General features: G+C 37.2%; 1 protein-coding gene across 4 annotated transcripts in view; it reads left to right on the top strand.

The window, feature by feature from the left end:
* Window positions 1-16,351, top strand: part of LOC101845005 (sperm flagellar protein 2) — a 95,958-nt gene extending 79,607 nt beyond the window's left edge. For all 4 annotated transcript variants that reach the window (XM_005100422.3, XM_005100423.3, XM_005100421.3 and 1 more), the window contains 7 exons: window positions 367-549; window positions 1,711-1,842; window positions 3,352-3,503; window positions 7,313-7,436; window positions 7,774-7,854; window positions 10,316-10,444; window positions 14,382-16,351. In XM_005100422.3, the coding sequence (XP_005100479.1) occupies window positions 367-549; window positions 1,711-1,842; window positions 3,352-3,503; window positions 7,313-7,436; window positions 7,774-7,854; window positions 10,316-10,444; window positions 14,382-14,453 (873 nt within the window). In that variant the 3' untranslated portion in view covers window positions 14,454-16,351. The remainder of the gene's footprint in view (window positions 1-366; window positions 550-1,710; window positions 1,843-3,351; window positions 3,504-7,312; window positions 7,437-7,773; window positions 7,855-10,315; window positions 10,445-14,381) is intronic.
* Window positions 16,352-16,774: the final 423 nt, after the last annotated feature.

Raw genomic sequence — 16,774 nt, 5'->3', positions numbered from 1 at the left:
TCCAACAAACAAACAAAACAAAACAAAAACAAACAAACAAACAAATAAAGAACTGTGCTATTTTCTATCCCAGGCTGTGTTCATATTGAGGAACCGATGTGCTTCTCTTTAACTCAACTAAATAAATAAACAAACAAACAAACAAATAAAGAACTGTGCTATTTTCTATCCCAGGCTGTGTTCATATTGAGGAACCGATGTGCTTCTCTTTAACTTAACTAAATAAATAAACAAACAAACAAACAACAAACAACCAAACACAAATCAATTTCAACAAACAACCAAACAAACACACACACAGTCAAACAAACAAACAAACAAATTATAATTAACTGTACTGCTCTCCTCCCACCCCCCCACCCCCAGATCCAAGAGTTGGCCAACACCCTGTCATCTGAGACAGACTATGTGGACTGGCGACGTCTGTTTGTGTCCTTGTGTTCCCCAATCCCCATTCCAACTCAGCAACAGCTTTTGGACAGCCTCCAACGTTTCAAGGAGATGGACCAGATAGGCAGTGGAACAGTTACCAGAGAGCAGTGGCAGAGGGTGATAAGCTATTTTTCTCACATTTATTGTATGGTATGGTTTTTAGTCCCTTTAATTTCCTTTACTCATATCATTTTGTCTGGGAATTTTTAATTCTGATTCTCTACATGTCCCTACTGATGGAACATCTCCCCTCAAGACCTTAAGGGCACTTTGAAATTATTTCCTTACCTTCTGCAAAACTTACTAAATGAGCTGGCGATGAGGTAATGCTCAATATATTATATAATTAAAAAGCTCTCTTCTCTTTACTAATCTTACCCATGATCTCGAACTAGTGAGTTGTGCTTCAAAAATGGGGACACAGCTGAAAATTGGTTGTTTTTCTACAAGCTCTATAGAGCAAAGTTATTCTGTGAATTTATCTAAATTGAATATCAGCTAAATTCTTTTCGGCTTCCAAATGTTGTGTACAAATTTGAAACACTAAGCTTCAGTGTGGAGGAAAATATAATATAGGCCTATAAAACAAAAAAAATCGTAAAGTTTCGTTTTGATCACACTGTTTTTAATTCTCATTCTTTTCATTAGTACCCGCAGGAGGACTTTTCATTAGCTTCTGTGTATGTAAACATGATTCAAAGTCTTTAACAGTCTGGATTCAGCTAAATAGATAACAGTGACAATTCTTGTCGGTCCTGGAAGCCCTGTTATAGCCATGGCCCACTATATGAGCCGGACCATTTTGAACTTGACATAAATTCAGCCAGGTTTCCTTTCTCAAGACTTTTTTTTTTCAGAATGTCATATCTATAAATATGAAAATTTGCCCCATGCACATTTTATTAAGTGGTTCAGTGGGTGAGATTTGAAAATGTTTTTATCTTCAATACAATAATCTAAACATGTAAGTAGTAAGTATGAAATAAGAATATAACTTTCTGACCACACTCACAAACTTTAAATACTTGATAAAATTATTTTGTCCTCTTTTCTGTCTGAATTTATTGTAAGGGTTGTATGAACCTTTTTCAATGGTTAGGATTCAGATGACTATCATCTCAATCTGAAATTATCTTGAGGGTTGCATAAACCTTTCTCAGCAGATAGGCTTGAGTACTTATCATATATTATGATATATGCTTGCCAAATGTCAGCTGTTATTGTCCACACTTTTCCAGGGTTTATTTTGAGAATGCTAACTTTTTTTTTGTCTCACAGATGTCTCTGTGGTTCTCACCTGAAGACACCTTGACTGGAGGCTTTGACCGCTTGGCTGAGCTGCAGAAAGCTTTGTTTGAAATATTTGCTGACCACACAAAACCCATCTCTGCGCTGTTCTATGAGAGCTTTGTAAGTTAAAAGGTTTCTGCCTAACCAAAAAGCTAGATTCACAGGAGTGGGAAAAGGGATAGAGTGCAATGGCTGCTAATGGGCTCATTGATGATATATTTTATTTGTAATGAAACATGAGTATGCTATGTCATGTATGGGTTTTCAGAATCCAAGCCTGCATGACTACTGTGGAAATTAAAAGTGGTCGTAATACAAGAACTAAAACAACAGTAGTCTCCATCTAAACGCACATCACACAAAGGCATACTCCATTCAAACGCACACTTTCATCATATGATGTTGTTTTTTTACAATATAATCGTACTTACGCAGTCACTTCTTCTTAACGCAGGCTTAGATCCATGAAGCACACTGACTGGTAAAGCTTGACAAAGAAAAATCTTGGCTACAACAACGTACACATACACATACTCTAGACAACTGGTAGATGAGACTAACCCTCAGGCAGGACAAAGAGAGTGATGGACAGCATTTTCCACAGGCAGTGGACACACATACATGCTACAGAACACTGGATAGGCTGATACTGATAGGATTTTATAGATTAGCCAAGTGATCACCTGCGCTCAAAAAACGTAAAACATACTCTTGTTCAATGTTGTTGTTGTTAGCGATCCAGTAGCATCTGAGCATTAACTCTTCTGCATGATGCCATTCTGTAATAGCTGCATGTCTGTTCGAATTACTCTTGTTCAATAAATCACTAGAGAAAAGTCTCTCAGAATGTCTGATGTCATCATTACATTTAGGCCTACTGAGTTGCAATAGGTGACAAGCAATCGGGATTGGTCGCTTGGAGAACTGCATGCCTGAGTGCTCTGGGCGATGTTTAATATAATGTGATATATTGTCAATGTTATGTGCCAAATTTGGATTTTATTTTGATCTGTTTTTTTAAATAGTCTTCACATGTCTTCTAATACATGTACTGTATTTCTTGTTGATTAATTCTGTTCTTAGGATTTGTTTCAGCTGAGAGAAGTTCTGTGTGCTTTATTGTTCTGTTTTAATATAATTGGAAAATTTCTTTACTATTCAATATAATAATAAGGATAATAATAATGATAATGATAATAATAATAATAATGATGATAATAATAATAATAATAATAATAATAATAATAATAATAATAATAATAATAATATAGCCCCTAATCCCTAAAAGGCCTTAAGCGCTGTGCAATGCAGAATCATCACTCAACTGGAAAATCAAAGGATAGAAAATGCACTTCATGCTGAACGAAGTGTGATATCAGCACAGGAGAGTTTTCAAAGATAGAGTTGAATCCTTAATTGACCCCAATCTCCAGCAGGACCAAGCCAGTGGGACAAGAGCTGTGAGTAGGCCTACTCAAAATTCCCACCGAGAATTTGATGAAAAATCATCGCACTGCAGTCCAACATGACATCAACGGAGCCTTTGGTGCTATGATCTCCTTCAAACCACTGTCACAACAAGAGAGATCGTGGGAAAACAAAAAATATTTTCCTTTGTGCTCTTTGCAGTTGATGTATTTTTCTGCTGCACCAAACTACCATGAAGGCTTTTTGCGGGCACTTAGTGTGACAGGTGGTCAACACATTCCTCGTTTGGGCAAGCCATCTTTGACCTCTTTAGCCACCCAGCTGGGAGAGAGAGTACCCAGTATTGTAGACAGGTAAGGTCTGGGCTATATTCTATATCATTTGGGAGGTGGATTGCTTTAACCTTCAAGTCGGGCTTCATAGTGGGAACAAAATTCCTGCATGCAGTGACAAGTAACAAAGCATAATTTGTCAGAATGTTGCATTTAATGGAAGTTAAAAATTTGCTCCTAGATCTATCTATACCAAAGAGGTTATAATAGTACTAGAGGTCGCAGCTGTGATGTCACCCATGTAAACTCACTGTGGCTGTGCGGGCCCACTCAGCTCGCTTTGTCGCCATTTTTGAGAGGATTAGAAACAGTACTGTCACGCTGCGCGTCCCTCGCAATGCCTAGGTCTTCATAGAGTTTGAAGCTCAGTTCAGTTTTATTTTAAGTTTTCATTTTGTTTGCTGTTGTTGTTTATTCATATAACATACACGCATACACAATACCGCACCTGCTGACCGATTGTGGGAAACATAAATGCACTGAAATGTGGGCTACAAATGAACACTGATATTATATTCGGTAATGTTTGTTTTTCCCCGGTTGGGTGGGGAAGGGGCGGAGGAAGACAAAGTGAGTAATTGATTTTGTTAAGAAAAGAGACAATTTCATACTTACAAAATGGATTGCTTTTATGTCTTGTTGTCTACACTCTCCTTCTACTGATGCAAAACTTAGGTCTTCATAGAGTATGAAGGGGATTAAGACTGGGTTAATTATTTAATAACTAATTCGTTATTGTCTCAAAATGAGCAATTAATTGTAAGTTGGGATGTATACTGTAAATTATTCATTGTATGGATACTGTGCGCACACCCAAAGAGCACAAATAGGTATTTACTTACAACATTTTAAAATGCAACACTTAGATAAATGAACGTTCATCTTAAACGTTCTCAATATTTTCTAGAATTGACGTTGATTGGCAATGGTGTTTGGCTACACAATACCCCATCTTCCATGAACCCCTGCTGCTCATGTTGCACTTCTGTTTGGCATTGGTTTTGTAAATGAGACAGAATATTACGCCGGTCTTATTGGTGGGTAGATTTTGCTTGGTTGGCTTCTCTCATCTCACCAGTGGTTCTTTTCTGTTCAGCCAGCCTTGAAGGTGTGCTAGAGCTGCAGATGAAGCTTCTAGCAGCTTCTCAGTCACATTCCTGATTCCAGAGGGCTGATACGAGCACCTTGTTGTGGTCAGCAGTGCCAAATCTTGACATACTGCAAACAATTTCAATAAAAGTATTTCTTTTATTATTTTTTACAAGTGATCACAAAATCCATCTCATTCATTTTTTTCTGAATTTTACTCACCCATATTTTTTCACCGTGTAAAAGACCCTATTTGAATTATTAGGAGGTTATCTGGCTCATGTAAAGACTTCGCAGAGTATCATTAATCCGAGATTGAAAAGTGTTGCTTTGCACCGACTGGCAGTTTATTCCTCTCCGAAATTGAGGTGCACCCTTTAAATTTGACACTCGTGACGTCACATCTAAGTCCTCTAGTTCTATATAACCTTTTTGATCTAAAGGCCCTACAAAGATCATGAATACATGTATGTTGAAAGTTATAGTTCTGTAGACACATATATTGGGGTATTAATAATCATATGTATATATGGCAGTGAAATGTGGCAGAACAACTTGTGTAATTTATATATACTTCTTCTTCTTCTTCGATTCTATCCTGTGGTTGGTGCAACCATGGGAGCACCACTGCATCTGAAAACGAGCTCTCGCCATCTGTTTTTGTCCTCTGCTTTCCTCAGATTGTCACCCATCTTCTTTCCTGTCCACTCTGTAATGTTGTCCTCCCATCTCCTTCTCTGCCTTCCTCTCTTTCTTTTTCCTTGTACGGTTCCTTGCAAGATGGTGTTGGCAAGTCCTGTGGATCTTGTGACATGCCCATACCATTTTAATTTTCGTCTCTTCACTGTGGTCAGTAGATCTTCTTGCTGCCCCACTACGTTGGTGATAATTTATATACACTGTACGTAAAATGGAGGTTGAACTGGTGTCATTACATTTGTTGAGAAGATATTATTTGTGAGAGCCTTACCCAAGCATCAGTAATCTTGTCTTTGATTCAAATAAATTGTTATACCATCACGATTCTACGTAAATATAGGTCACCTGTATGTCTTTTTTTTGTTCTTTCTAGTAATTGTTTTACAGCGCTCACAACTGCATAAGGTCATATGAGCGCCAGACGATTAGAGGAGTTACAAGAGAGTAACAAACATAAAAAAGAAGAAGGGGAGATAAGGTCGATAGATGTTCGATAGGAAAGAAGAAGCAAACCACACCAGAGCACCCGCCAACCACCCACCCTGTATGTCTGTACAGTATACATAATAATATATTATATATATATATGAATCTACTTTATGCAATAAATCAAGTAAAACATAAACTAGCCACAAAAAAAACGAACAGCAAAATTTTGGCAACAGCATAAGCCTGCTTTGAATCATCATCATCTAATGTCAGATCTGCAGCGGACATCAGCAGTCATGGTTCTCCATTCAGGTTAAGCTATAAAAACTGACTTCATTGTATCTTCTGGGATCTCACCGATGTCATAAATAGAATTTAGGAGCTTTGTTGTTATTTCAGTGCCCACTTCTTCAAGCGCAACAATCACTTCAACTTGAATATTACTGGCCTTGTGGCTTTTCCTTCTTTCATTTTCTTAATGGTAGCTTGTACTTTTGCTTTCAGTATTGGTGATCCATTTTATTACAAGTTTTTCTCCTCGATTATCTTTGAAAAGTTCTTCTAGATCTATGTATTTTGACCATCTGTTTAAGTTAAGACATCCCCATTGTCCATATGTCCTCCTTTTGATCTTATGCATCCTGTATTTAAGCATCCTTTTATCCCACTTACTTCTTTGTTTTTGGTACTTTTCCATCATTGTTCTTGGGAGATTACAGCAGTAGTTTCTCGTTGCCTACTGCCAGTTTGTGTACAGTTTTCTCTGCTAGCCTTTGTCATCCACTGACAACCCACAAGGCAGTGGGGGCTTTGGTAGAATTTATGATGCCTCCTGTCGCCAAGATGGTCCCTTCTTTGAGTGTATGAGGTATTTATTGAAGCACCTGTGCCATTAAGGTTCTCCTCTACTGCCCATGACCATCTCCCATCATTTGGTTTGCGACTGCTTAGCAGCTAGCCTCCATGTCTGGAGCCTTTCCCCTATCCACCACCTGGGGACGCGATGGATTGGGTATGAGGACCCAATTCAAAATTTTAGTACTTCCTTTTGAATAGGAGACCTAATTTACCATCTTAAATTAGTCTCTCTATTACACTCCTTTTGAATTCAAAGAATGGTTGTTTGAACATTTGAACATTATCAAAATGAAAGCAAGATGCTCTATATTTTGACATATGAGACTCTAGGTGCTCATTAGTTTACCCAATGTAACATTTAAAATGCAGTATAACACTGAGAGCTCATATTCGTTGGGACCGGCCTCAGTAGTTCGAGGAATCCCTAGTTCGTAGTTCGAGGGCTATCTTACAAAGATAAAGAAGAAGAAAAAACTGGACCACAGGAAAGTTCGATGGATGCATGATTTCGAGTCTTCTTTGTTCGACCTATCCGTGTTAACTCAGGGGTTGAACCTTGTGTATAACTGTATAACTCAGAGTTATGCCAAAATGTAACTGGCCTGCTTATTTGATTGGTAGTACTATACCTATTGTTTTGTAAAATGAAAATGCAATGATCTGTTTTTATGTTGTAACAGAAAAACATAAATGGCACAACTAAGTCGATGATAATATGATGATTTGAGTTGAAGCTATATTTCTTTGTGCTGCAGCATCATCCAAGAGGGAACAGATTTCAAGGATGATGAAAAAACTCATTCTGAACCTCCAATGTCAGAAGAAGTGATTCCTTCTTCGGCAGATGATGCTCTTGTTTCTGTCGAAGCACTGTTTAAGGTAATATTCTCATGAATTTCCAGTCTTGTAAATTATGTCTAATCCAAGGATAGCTTTTCTTAAATATATGAAAACATTCAAGCAGCAATATATTCAAAACAACATATTTTTATAAAATCCACAAAACTAACAATAACAAAAGCAGACTGTGATACTCTCAGCTCCGAACTATGGAAATGGCTATGAATTAAATATGTGTAGTTGATATGCATACAACTGTTTAACTTTAACTTTTTCAAATGAAATACTATGCATAGTTAAATAGTAAATAAAGAAAAATAACAGAATGTTGATAGAGACAGCTCTGTACTCCTTAATGATTCTACTTTTCCTTTAGGTGTTGCATCATGGAGAGATCACCAAGGGTGACAGTCATAGATTCAGTGTCATGGCAGATCCAGAGGACCAGACGTCCACAGTAAGTTGTTTGGTCTCAAGAGACTTGCTGAAATTTCTCTTCCTCTAAGTTTGAGGTTGGTTTGAGTATGGAGAAACACATCAAAATGATAAGGGTCATTTATCATTTAGTGCAAAGAAAGGCACGTTAGAAAAAACAAGGGAAAGAAACGCAGGCCCCACCAGTGGCATCCTCCATCCATCTGCCCTCTTTCTCTAATGGCTGATATGATATAGTTATAGAGTCAAGTACAAATAACATGGACCCTCAAATCTCAAAATCACAAATAGTTCGTACAATATGCCATTTCACAATTGAATGGCAATATTTCCAGTGTTTGGGCAACACTGTTTTCTGAAACACAAGAACAGGTTTTCAAACAGTGCATCTCGAAAAACCTAATCAAATTTTTTCCTCTCAGTTGTCTTGAATTCAAATCGCCCTGTCTGCTAAGTGGAAAATATCACACTAATCGATACTGAAAGTATCAGGTTACATGAGCCCACCAGGTTCAACCCCATGCAGCATGATACACATCATCGCACAATATCTGTAGAAGGCACTACAGTTGCCTTGACTATAGTCATGTGCTGGATGGTGGGTTGTGATCGAAGACAGACAATGTAAGTCTGCATTGGGCCATATGATGTGTGAATTGTGTTTGCGTTCATGTGTCTGTATATATGTGTATGGTTGTTTGAACGTAAAGGTGTGGATCAGGAAGTGATTACGCAGATTACACTAAAGGACTGGTTGGCATGCTCTGACCGGTGTTGTGGTTACGTTGTCATGATCATGATTCAATGTAAATGTCGTTTCATTTTTTTGTCGCAAGGCTCATCAACAACACTCTCTTCTTTTCTTTTGTGTTGACACTGAATAAGGTGCAGGCGCTATCTATCCTTCTGTCCTTTTATTTTTAGCAGGCACTTTTCACAATGACAACGAGAAGAAAACTTAATTGTCTGACGATAGAAACCAAGCATCAGATTTTAGCAGAGAAGACCTGACAAGAAGACCTGCACAATGTCGTAAATTTGTAAAAGATTTGACGTAAAGTTGTCAGAAAGCAAACACACTTTGCCAAATTTGGGAACACTGAGCTGGCTTCCAACAAACACATGTCATGTCTCTGTCTATCTTTGGTCCCATCCTGATGACAAAAGCAAATGAAATCACAAAGAAACTAGGCATTCAGCATTGGGTGTTTGGACACATTCAAAGAGACAGGGCCTTATAACTGAAACAGCTCTGTGTAGCAAATCTGCTACAGTTAATCTTTTACCGATACAATGATTTATTCGTCAACCATTTTACTGTCACTGGCTTTCTTTGATTTTTAAAAATATTTCTCTCTACTTTTTATTCAATTGGTTTACCCAAATAATGGATGTGTTGACCACATTTGTCAATCCTCGGCATGTTTGAGATATCCGTGCCCATATGTGCAGTATTACTGTGTATTACACCTAACACCTGACTGGTTGTGGTACATGTGACTTGTGTCTCGCACAGAGTACTGCTTTTTCTTTCTGTTACATTATGTGTGTGTGTGTGTGCGCGCGCGCTAGCGTATGTGTGTGTGTGACTGTGTGTGTGTTATAACTTTCTTCAGGGGGAGGGGGGTGTACATGTATTATTCTATCTTACTTGAAATACAGACAATATTAACAATTTCATGTACTTTCATTTTTAGTCAATCTATAGATGTAATAACTTAGGTGGGGTATTATTTCTGATAAAACTATTTTCTTGATGAACTTATATGGTATAAATTTAAACTACCAAACTTGGTAGCGACACAAAATGGACTGAAAACAATGTTGTCGATAAGTAATCCTGATAGTATTTGTTTCAACTTTACCAAAGCATTTTTGTTTCAGTAGTTTCTGTTTAGAGTAACTTGACAGCTAAAAATGCACGTTAATAAGACATATTTTCATTGAAAATCCAAATAATTCCTTATTAATAATTATTGAGAATAGAATAGGGTGATTTTGTAAATAACCAAAGCACAACAACATCCTGAACACACAACAAAGTGACCAGAGACACACTGGGTTATCGAATTCAGAACATCATGACCAGCCCTTCAAGTTTTCTTGGTTCACTGTGGGATACCATGCATGTCAATCTAGCCTGCATAGACATACACATATCCTTTTCAATGCAGTAAAGACATGAGATTTAGCCTCCATCTCTAAATCAAATAGGTGGAAAGCTATGAAAATTCCTCAGTCAACCTATCGTAGTCAAGAATGCAATCTCATGCTACAGGTTATCCTCATTTACAGTGTAGCATCATAACTGATCTACTTGCTGTAAAGTTACTATTTTAAAATGCTACCCATGAACACAATTGCTTTTAAAATACATTTAAGAAGGATCATTGTTATTGTGGACAAGGAATAGCTGCGCTAGTCTACCTTATTTAAGTTCTTACAATAATGTTTTGCTTACTGTAATTTCTTTGTGAATACAGGATAGACTGACTGCAGTGTTTAAAGAACTAAATGATGATGACACTACTTCACCCATCCCATACAAGATCTTGATAGACCATCCACTGATTCAAGACGTTGTTGTGGCCTGTAAACATTTCAAGGCTTTGGTAAGTTGTTGCTCAACACAGTATGCTTCTTACTCTGGTGAATGAATTCTTAATTGGAATAAATGAAGAGATACAGTCAAACCCTTCTGTTATACCACCAGTCCCAATTACAGCCTGATTTTGCCAATGCACAAAAAGCAACGCCAGCATAAAGTTTAATATATATGTTTATTAAACATACTATTTGCCCCTTTAAACTCTAAACTGCTATCAGCCAACTGCCTAAGTTGTGCAGTCCTTACAACTAATGTAAATTTGCCTTTTAACACTGCCAATGAACTGGCTACAAGAATACACTCTACACATGGTGCAGGGAGCCCACTCAGTAGGCATGCAGTGATACTCTCCCTTTCTTCCATAAACAGCTTCACAAGTTAGTGATTTTCTGATGCAAAAAGCCTGAATACCATCTCTTCAGTTTAGGACGAAGGGAAATTGCTCATTATAATATTGTCCTTCATCAAGTCATGGCCAGCTGGTGGTATTCAACAGAGGACAGCATAAAAACACTGTTATATCGCCAGACCTGCTTTAGCACCTTCTTTCCAAGGTTGGTGGTTAAAAGGGGTTTGACTTGACAGTACGTGTATTTTCACTGTGAATAGGACAAGAAAGGTAAAACTTCCATTAGACATTTTTACCAAAATTTAATGGAAAGGTGAAATAAATTTTGTGGTGAGTGGTAAGTACTCCAGGATGAGCAGCTCTGTAAAGAAGCACTAGCTAAACTGAAACAGATCTTGACTGGCAATATATTGAGATTTCAGAATTATTGGATACTCCTTTGGGTTTATATTTGTATCCACAACCTTCAAGTTTCACTTTAAATACACAAATCAAAATGGGGAATTCACCTCAATCTGTGTACAAGTGATAATTCCATATTATAGGCCACACCTTCACAGAAAAAGTAAGAAGAAAACAAAACATTTCAACCAGTACTTTGTCTCAGTAAGTAAACAGAGCAAGCAGACTAACTGAGACCAACAGATCTCTCATAAAAATAAGACAAAGCACAAAGAAAAAGCCCCTTCTGTAAACAACTCAGTGTAAGAAATTAAATTGAATGATGGATGAAATATGCTCTGAAGTCCTTTGCAACCTTGGCTCTAAAGGAACAGAAGTTCTACGTCACCAAATAAATACAACGTGTAAAACAAGCGGTATACCAAAAGCATGGAGAATTGCCCAATTAATGTCACTACTGAAAAATGAGAAACCACCTCAGGAGAAGCAGAGAGCTTCCAATCTATTTCACTAACATCATGCATCAGTAAGCTTGCTGGAAGAGTGGTAAACAACAGCTTCTACTGGTACCTGGAGAGCACCACCAGCTTGAATCCACACCAAGCAGGCTTTAGAAAAGGTAACAATGCCAAAGACCAGGTTTTCAAACTAGCTCAAGATATATCCAGGATAGCTTCCAGGAGACAAAACACACTGTCGCCATCTTTGTAGACCTCCAACTGGTGTAAGACAGAGTTTGGAGAAAAATCCTGCCCATGAAAATGATGGACCTCAATATACATGGCAAAATTTATAATTGGATCAAGTTGAGTTTATCCTTGCAGATCAAAACATGGAAACCAAGTTAAACAATGCCCTCAAGTTGAAAGAATTACCTGAGGAAGGCCTATACCTATATGAACTGCCCTTTGTTCCTGATCTTCTTCAATGATGTGCGTGATGTGCGTGACGAAAGTGGTAAAATCCAAAGACTCTCTATGCTGATGATCTTGCTCTCTGGCAGACACATCACAGCACAGTGGTAGGAGTAGGGAAATCAAATGAAGACCTCAAGAGGCTACACAATTACTGTCAGAAATGTAAGCTTAAAATAAATTGCGCCTAAACAGTATGCCCCATCTTTAGAAAGAGCCTTAGACGGCCAACTATAACATGATTGGTAATGAAATAATAGTAATAATAAATAGCATTTTTGCTGCGCGTTTCCATTTTCTAAAAAAAGCTCAATGCGCATTTCGTCGAAAAAGACATCACATCTTAAAAATCAATCTACATGTGTGTACGTAAAACACAGTATTATGATATATATAATTATAAAAATTTCTATGAGAAGAACAGTCTCGCCATGAGCTTTTCAATATGTTCACTAAAAAATATAGAATGCAATAAAAATTCTGGGTCACAATAAGATTGAAACTTGAACAACTAGAAATATATTTATTAAAACATTCATTCTCTATAAATAGAAAAACATTCCGTTCTCTCTCTTTGTCTCTGTCTCTCTTTCTCTCTCACACACATATACACACACACACACACACACACAAACACACACACACACCACACCACACACACACACACACTATTTTTTCAGTTTCACAGTCTGGCATAAACATATATATATATATATATATATATATATATATATATATATATATATATATATATATATATAACACATTTCATCATTATGATAGGTATGTATTTATTTGTGAATAAGAAATGCTTCAGCAGCTTTTTGAAAATGTAAATTGTTGGGGCACCTCTTATTTTATATGGGAGTTCGTTCCATACCTGGGGACCGAAGTCAAAGAGGAGCACTCACGGTATGGTTTGTAATTTTGTTTTAGAGTTTTAAGAATTAGGTTTCAGAGGCTGATCTAAGGGCTCTGGGTGGATGATATAAGGGTGATATAATTCCAGGAATTTTTTAAGATAAAGAAGGCTCAGTATCGTTTATACATTTAAAACGGAAAACAACAGTTTTGTATTTGATCCTTTCTTTTACTAGCAGCCAATGTAGTTCTTTCTGAATTAGTGTAACATGCGCTGATTGATTTTGTTTGATTATCAATATTGCTGATTGATTTTGGAGTACTTGTAACTTTGATAGTTTTTCGGTCGTCAAACCGGATAAAATTGCATTACAGTAATCTTATTTTGATAAAATCAATGTTGTTACCTCCTCAAAGAAGAACAGCCAACCTATCTCTAGGAGTCGAATTTGGCGCTCATATGACCTTATGCAGTTGCGAGCGCCGTAAAACCTCTACTAAAACAAACAAGTCTAACCATGGAAAGGCAAGTGGACTGGGGAGCATAAAAAACAAGGCGAAAAGGACACTTCAACTTGTAAAGAAACTTGCAAGCAGTTCATGGGGATCAGACAAACAAACTCTGAGAGCTCTCTACATTGGTTACATCTGATCTTCTATGGAATACAGTACCAATAGTCTCTCACTATGTGCAGTACAACCACTTGCTACACCCTAAACAAAGTAAAAAATAATGCCTTTCAGTTCATAAAGGGTGACATGAGATCCACGCATCCTGCTTCATGCGAAATCCTTTCAAATGTGGAACCTCTGATAATCCATAGAGATAAAGCAGTTTTTGAGCTCCTTGAAGATTGTGTCCCAACCACCCAAACAGGAAATTAGTAGAAGCATGGACACCAAATACATGACTTAAACAAAAAGCAATCATGTATCACATCCATGAATTCATGATATAAATCTAGTCACTATCTGCTACAAAACAGAAAAGAAACCAAAAAAGTCAACCAACACATCCCTCCCCACCTTTCTTTGTAACAAAAAAACAAAAAAAACAACAACCCCAGAAGCATTACAACTCTTCAGAGACAAAAGCTTGAAATCTTCAGACCCTGAGACGCTGACGTTTGCATCACATCAAATAATCTGTAGGCCTATCGATAACAATAGCAACAACAACAACACGTGACAATAGTGGAGTTAAAAAGAAATCATTTTTAATTGTTGTGCGTAGTTTTGAACAACTGGTTTGGAACATTTTGGTGAAGTAAACAGATGCTTTGCACTAGTGAATTATTATTCCATTTCTGTATGAAGACTACTATATATATATATTTATATAGCTTAAACATGTACATTTAATACCCACTCTTTGTGTAATACTATAGACATTTTTTTAAACTTTCATTTTGCAGGACATAAAGTCATTGTTGGCTGGATCGTCAGCTGATATCGCAGAGGTCACAAGTCTAAAGACCATGGACTGAGATGAAGAGACAGCAGCACTATACAGCAGCAAATAAAAACAATTTCGATATTCTCAAAAATGCCCCAAGAATAAACATAATATTATATTAAAACCTACTGAACAACCAGTCTGTCCAATAGTGCAATACGGTGGAGTTTGCTTAATCTAAAATCTGGGAGACCACCGGGTTTTCTTTAGTTTAGCCCAGCTTACTGATGTAGCTCGTAATAGCTTATGATTGTCAAAAGCATGAAGTTGGGAATGCTATGCCTGCAGCATATTTATTTTGAAAGTTTTTATTTCATACCTCTAGTAGCTGCAATCTGAGATGAAGGCTTTGTGCATTGTGCTTTCTCTTCGACATTGTCAGCTGAAAAGTCACACAGAATAGCTGAAATAGTAGATCAGCACACTGTACTGTGCTCTACACAAGGCTACAGAGAAGTAGGCTAAGAAAGCCAAATGCCAGGACCGGTAATGTCAGGGGCGGCTGTGGTTTGTAGAACTGACCGGCTGGCTTAGCACATCGATACCCTTTCCCACCTTTGCATTACTTGATGGATGCTAGTGAAGATTCTACAACATAGCCCCTTGAAATCTATTTTAGTTTAGAAATAGCATTTTGACTTGTCAGTACTTACAGAAAGGAGAAAAAGAAGTGGACTCTATACCTTCTTTTTGTTCACTGTCTTTGGAATACCCATGTTTGGTTTAAAGCAGACTCCACTGTATATTCTCTCATGTTTCTATGCTCTCACAGATCTTTCAGGCATACCAAAATTTTCATTTTTTAAAATTGGTCCATCTTTGTATAATTCCCTGCTAGAAGATCTTTTACTTGGGTGTAATATAGTGGAACTCGGATTCATCGAAGTCGCCGGGCCTGACCTTCAATTTCGTTGAATCTGAGTGTTCATAAGGACAAATATGTTTTTTTTGGTGTAAATAATTACAGACACTGAGCAAGTAATGTATAATGTATTCGACTTTGTCAATCAAAAGTAGTTTGGTTTCAAATGAGAGTCATTTCGTTTTTTTGATACACAAAAATTGCATTAAAATTCCAGGGAAATACACTGAACTCTATCAAGCGCACCCTGTGCAAAAGGGCCGATATGTTCAAACCTGTGTCATCTATCATCTATGACATATTGTTTTCCGATCAAGTTATGTTTCTGTGAAGAGCCTAGCATATGGCAAAGTTTGATTCCACAGTCCAGCCCGCAATTCATTACCTAGAGCTATGTCAAGATTAGCGTATCATTGTAATCTTGATAAGTAGCCAGGGAACAAAATAACTGTGGCGCGTTTGTATCTAGTGACGTTCCATGCCCGGGCTGTTTGTACCAAATCTCCCGAGACACACACACACAGTCACATGCCAAATGTGTGCCCATCCGACCCCAATGTATGCTAAGACATGGGTGCGTGATAACAAAGTGTGTGTTGGTATAAAAGGAGGCTGCTGGTTGGTCGCATAGAGCAATTCATCCTGCAAGTGACTACGTTGAATCCGAGCTTGCTCATTTATGTGTTTGTTGAATCCGAGTTATTTTTATTGATTTTTATGAATACAAAAATCGGGGAATACAACTCCTTTTGTCGAATCCGAGTTCGTTGAAACTGAGTTCCACTGTAATAAATTAAAGAAGAATATGAACCTGCCTTGTATATTATGCTACTTGATAGCATGATATGAAATTTCATAATTTGAGTCAAAGCTGTGAAGTACAGTGTAAAGAATTTATTTCAACTTATCTTGTGATATTATCCAAATTTCGACCTGCAGGCTGTTTGAAAAATACTGAGAGGATGAATGTATACATACAACTTTCATCCTAGTTTATGATATTGTGATTATATCAATGACAGTAAAATGTTCAATTTTGAATAAATCTTTATGAAAAAAATGGTGAATCCTGTTCTGTGTACAGATTATATTTTTAACTTCACATCATTGTGATTGCTTGTTTGTTTTGTTCTTGTGTGTGTGTGTGTGTGTGGGGGGGGGGGGGGGGGGGGGGGGTAGAAAAAGCGAAAAATACGGATTCAGATTTGTAAATAAAATTTTAGTTTTATACAAAAATACCTAAAGTTTGTGTTTGAAACTAAACCAAAAGGTGCCCTTTTACTACTGACAAATGACATACATGTATTTTAAACCTGAATAATCAGTTATGACACAGTTACAAAACGCAATAAGAACAATTGAAAGCTGAGACTGACACAGTTTCTGAAGTCAATTAAGCATTTTTCTAAATAAGCCCAATATGCTAAATGATTGGCTGTCTGTAGTGTGTACTTGTAATATTTTCTTCTAGTTTTTCATCTTACTTTTTC

This window comes from Aplysia californica, unplaced genomic scaffold (genome assembly GCF_000002075.1).
Source record: "Aplysia californica isolate F4 #8 unplaced genomic scaffold, AplCal3.0 scaffold00247, whole genome shotgun sequence".
Classification (NCBI taxonomy): Eukaryota; Metazoa; Mollusca; class Gastropoda; order Aplysiida; family Aplysiidae; genus Aplysia; species Aplysia californica.
The sequence above is the reverse complement of the archived record's forward strand: the minus strand, read 5'-3'. Positions and strand labels throughout refer to the sequence as shown.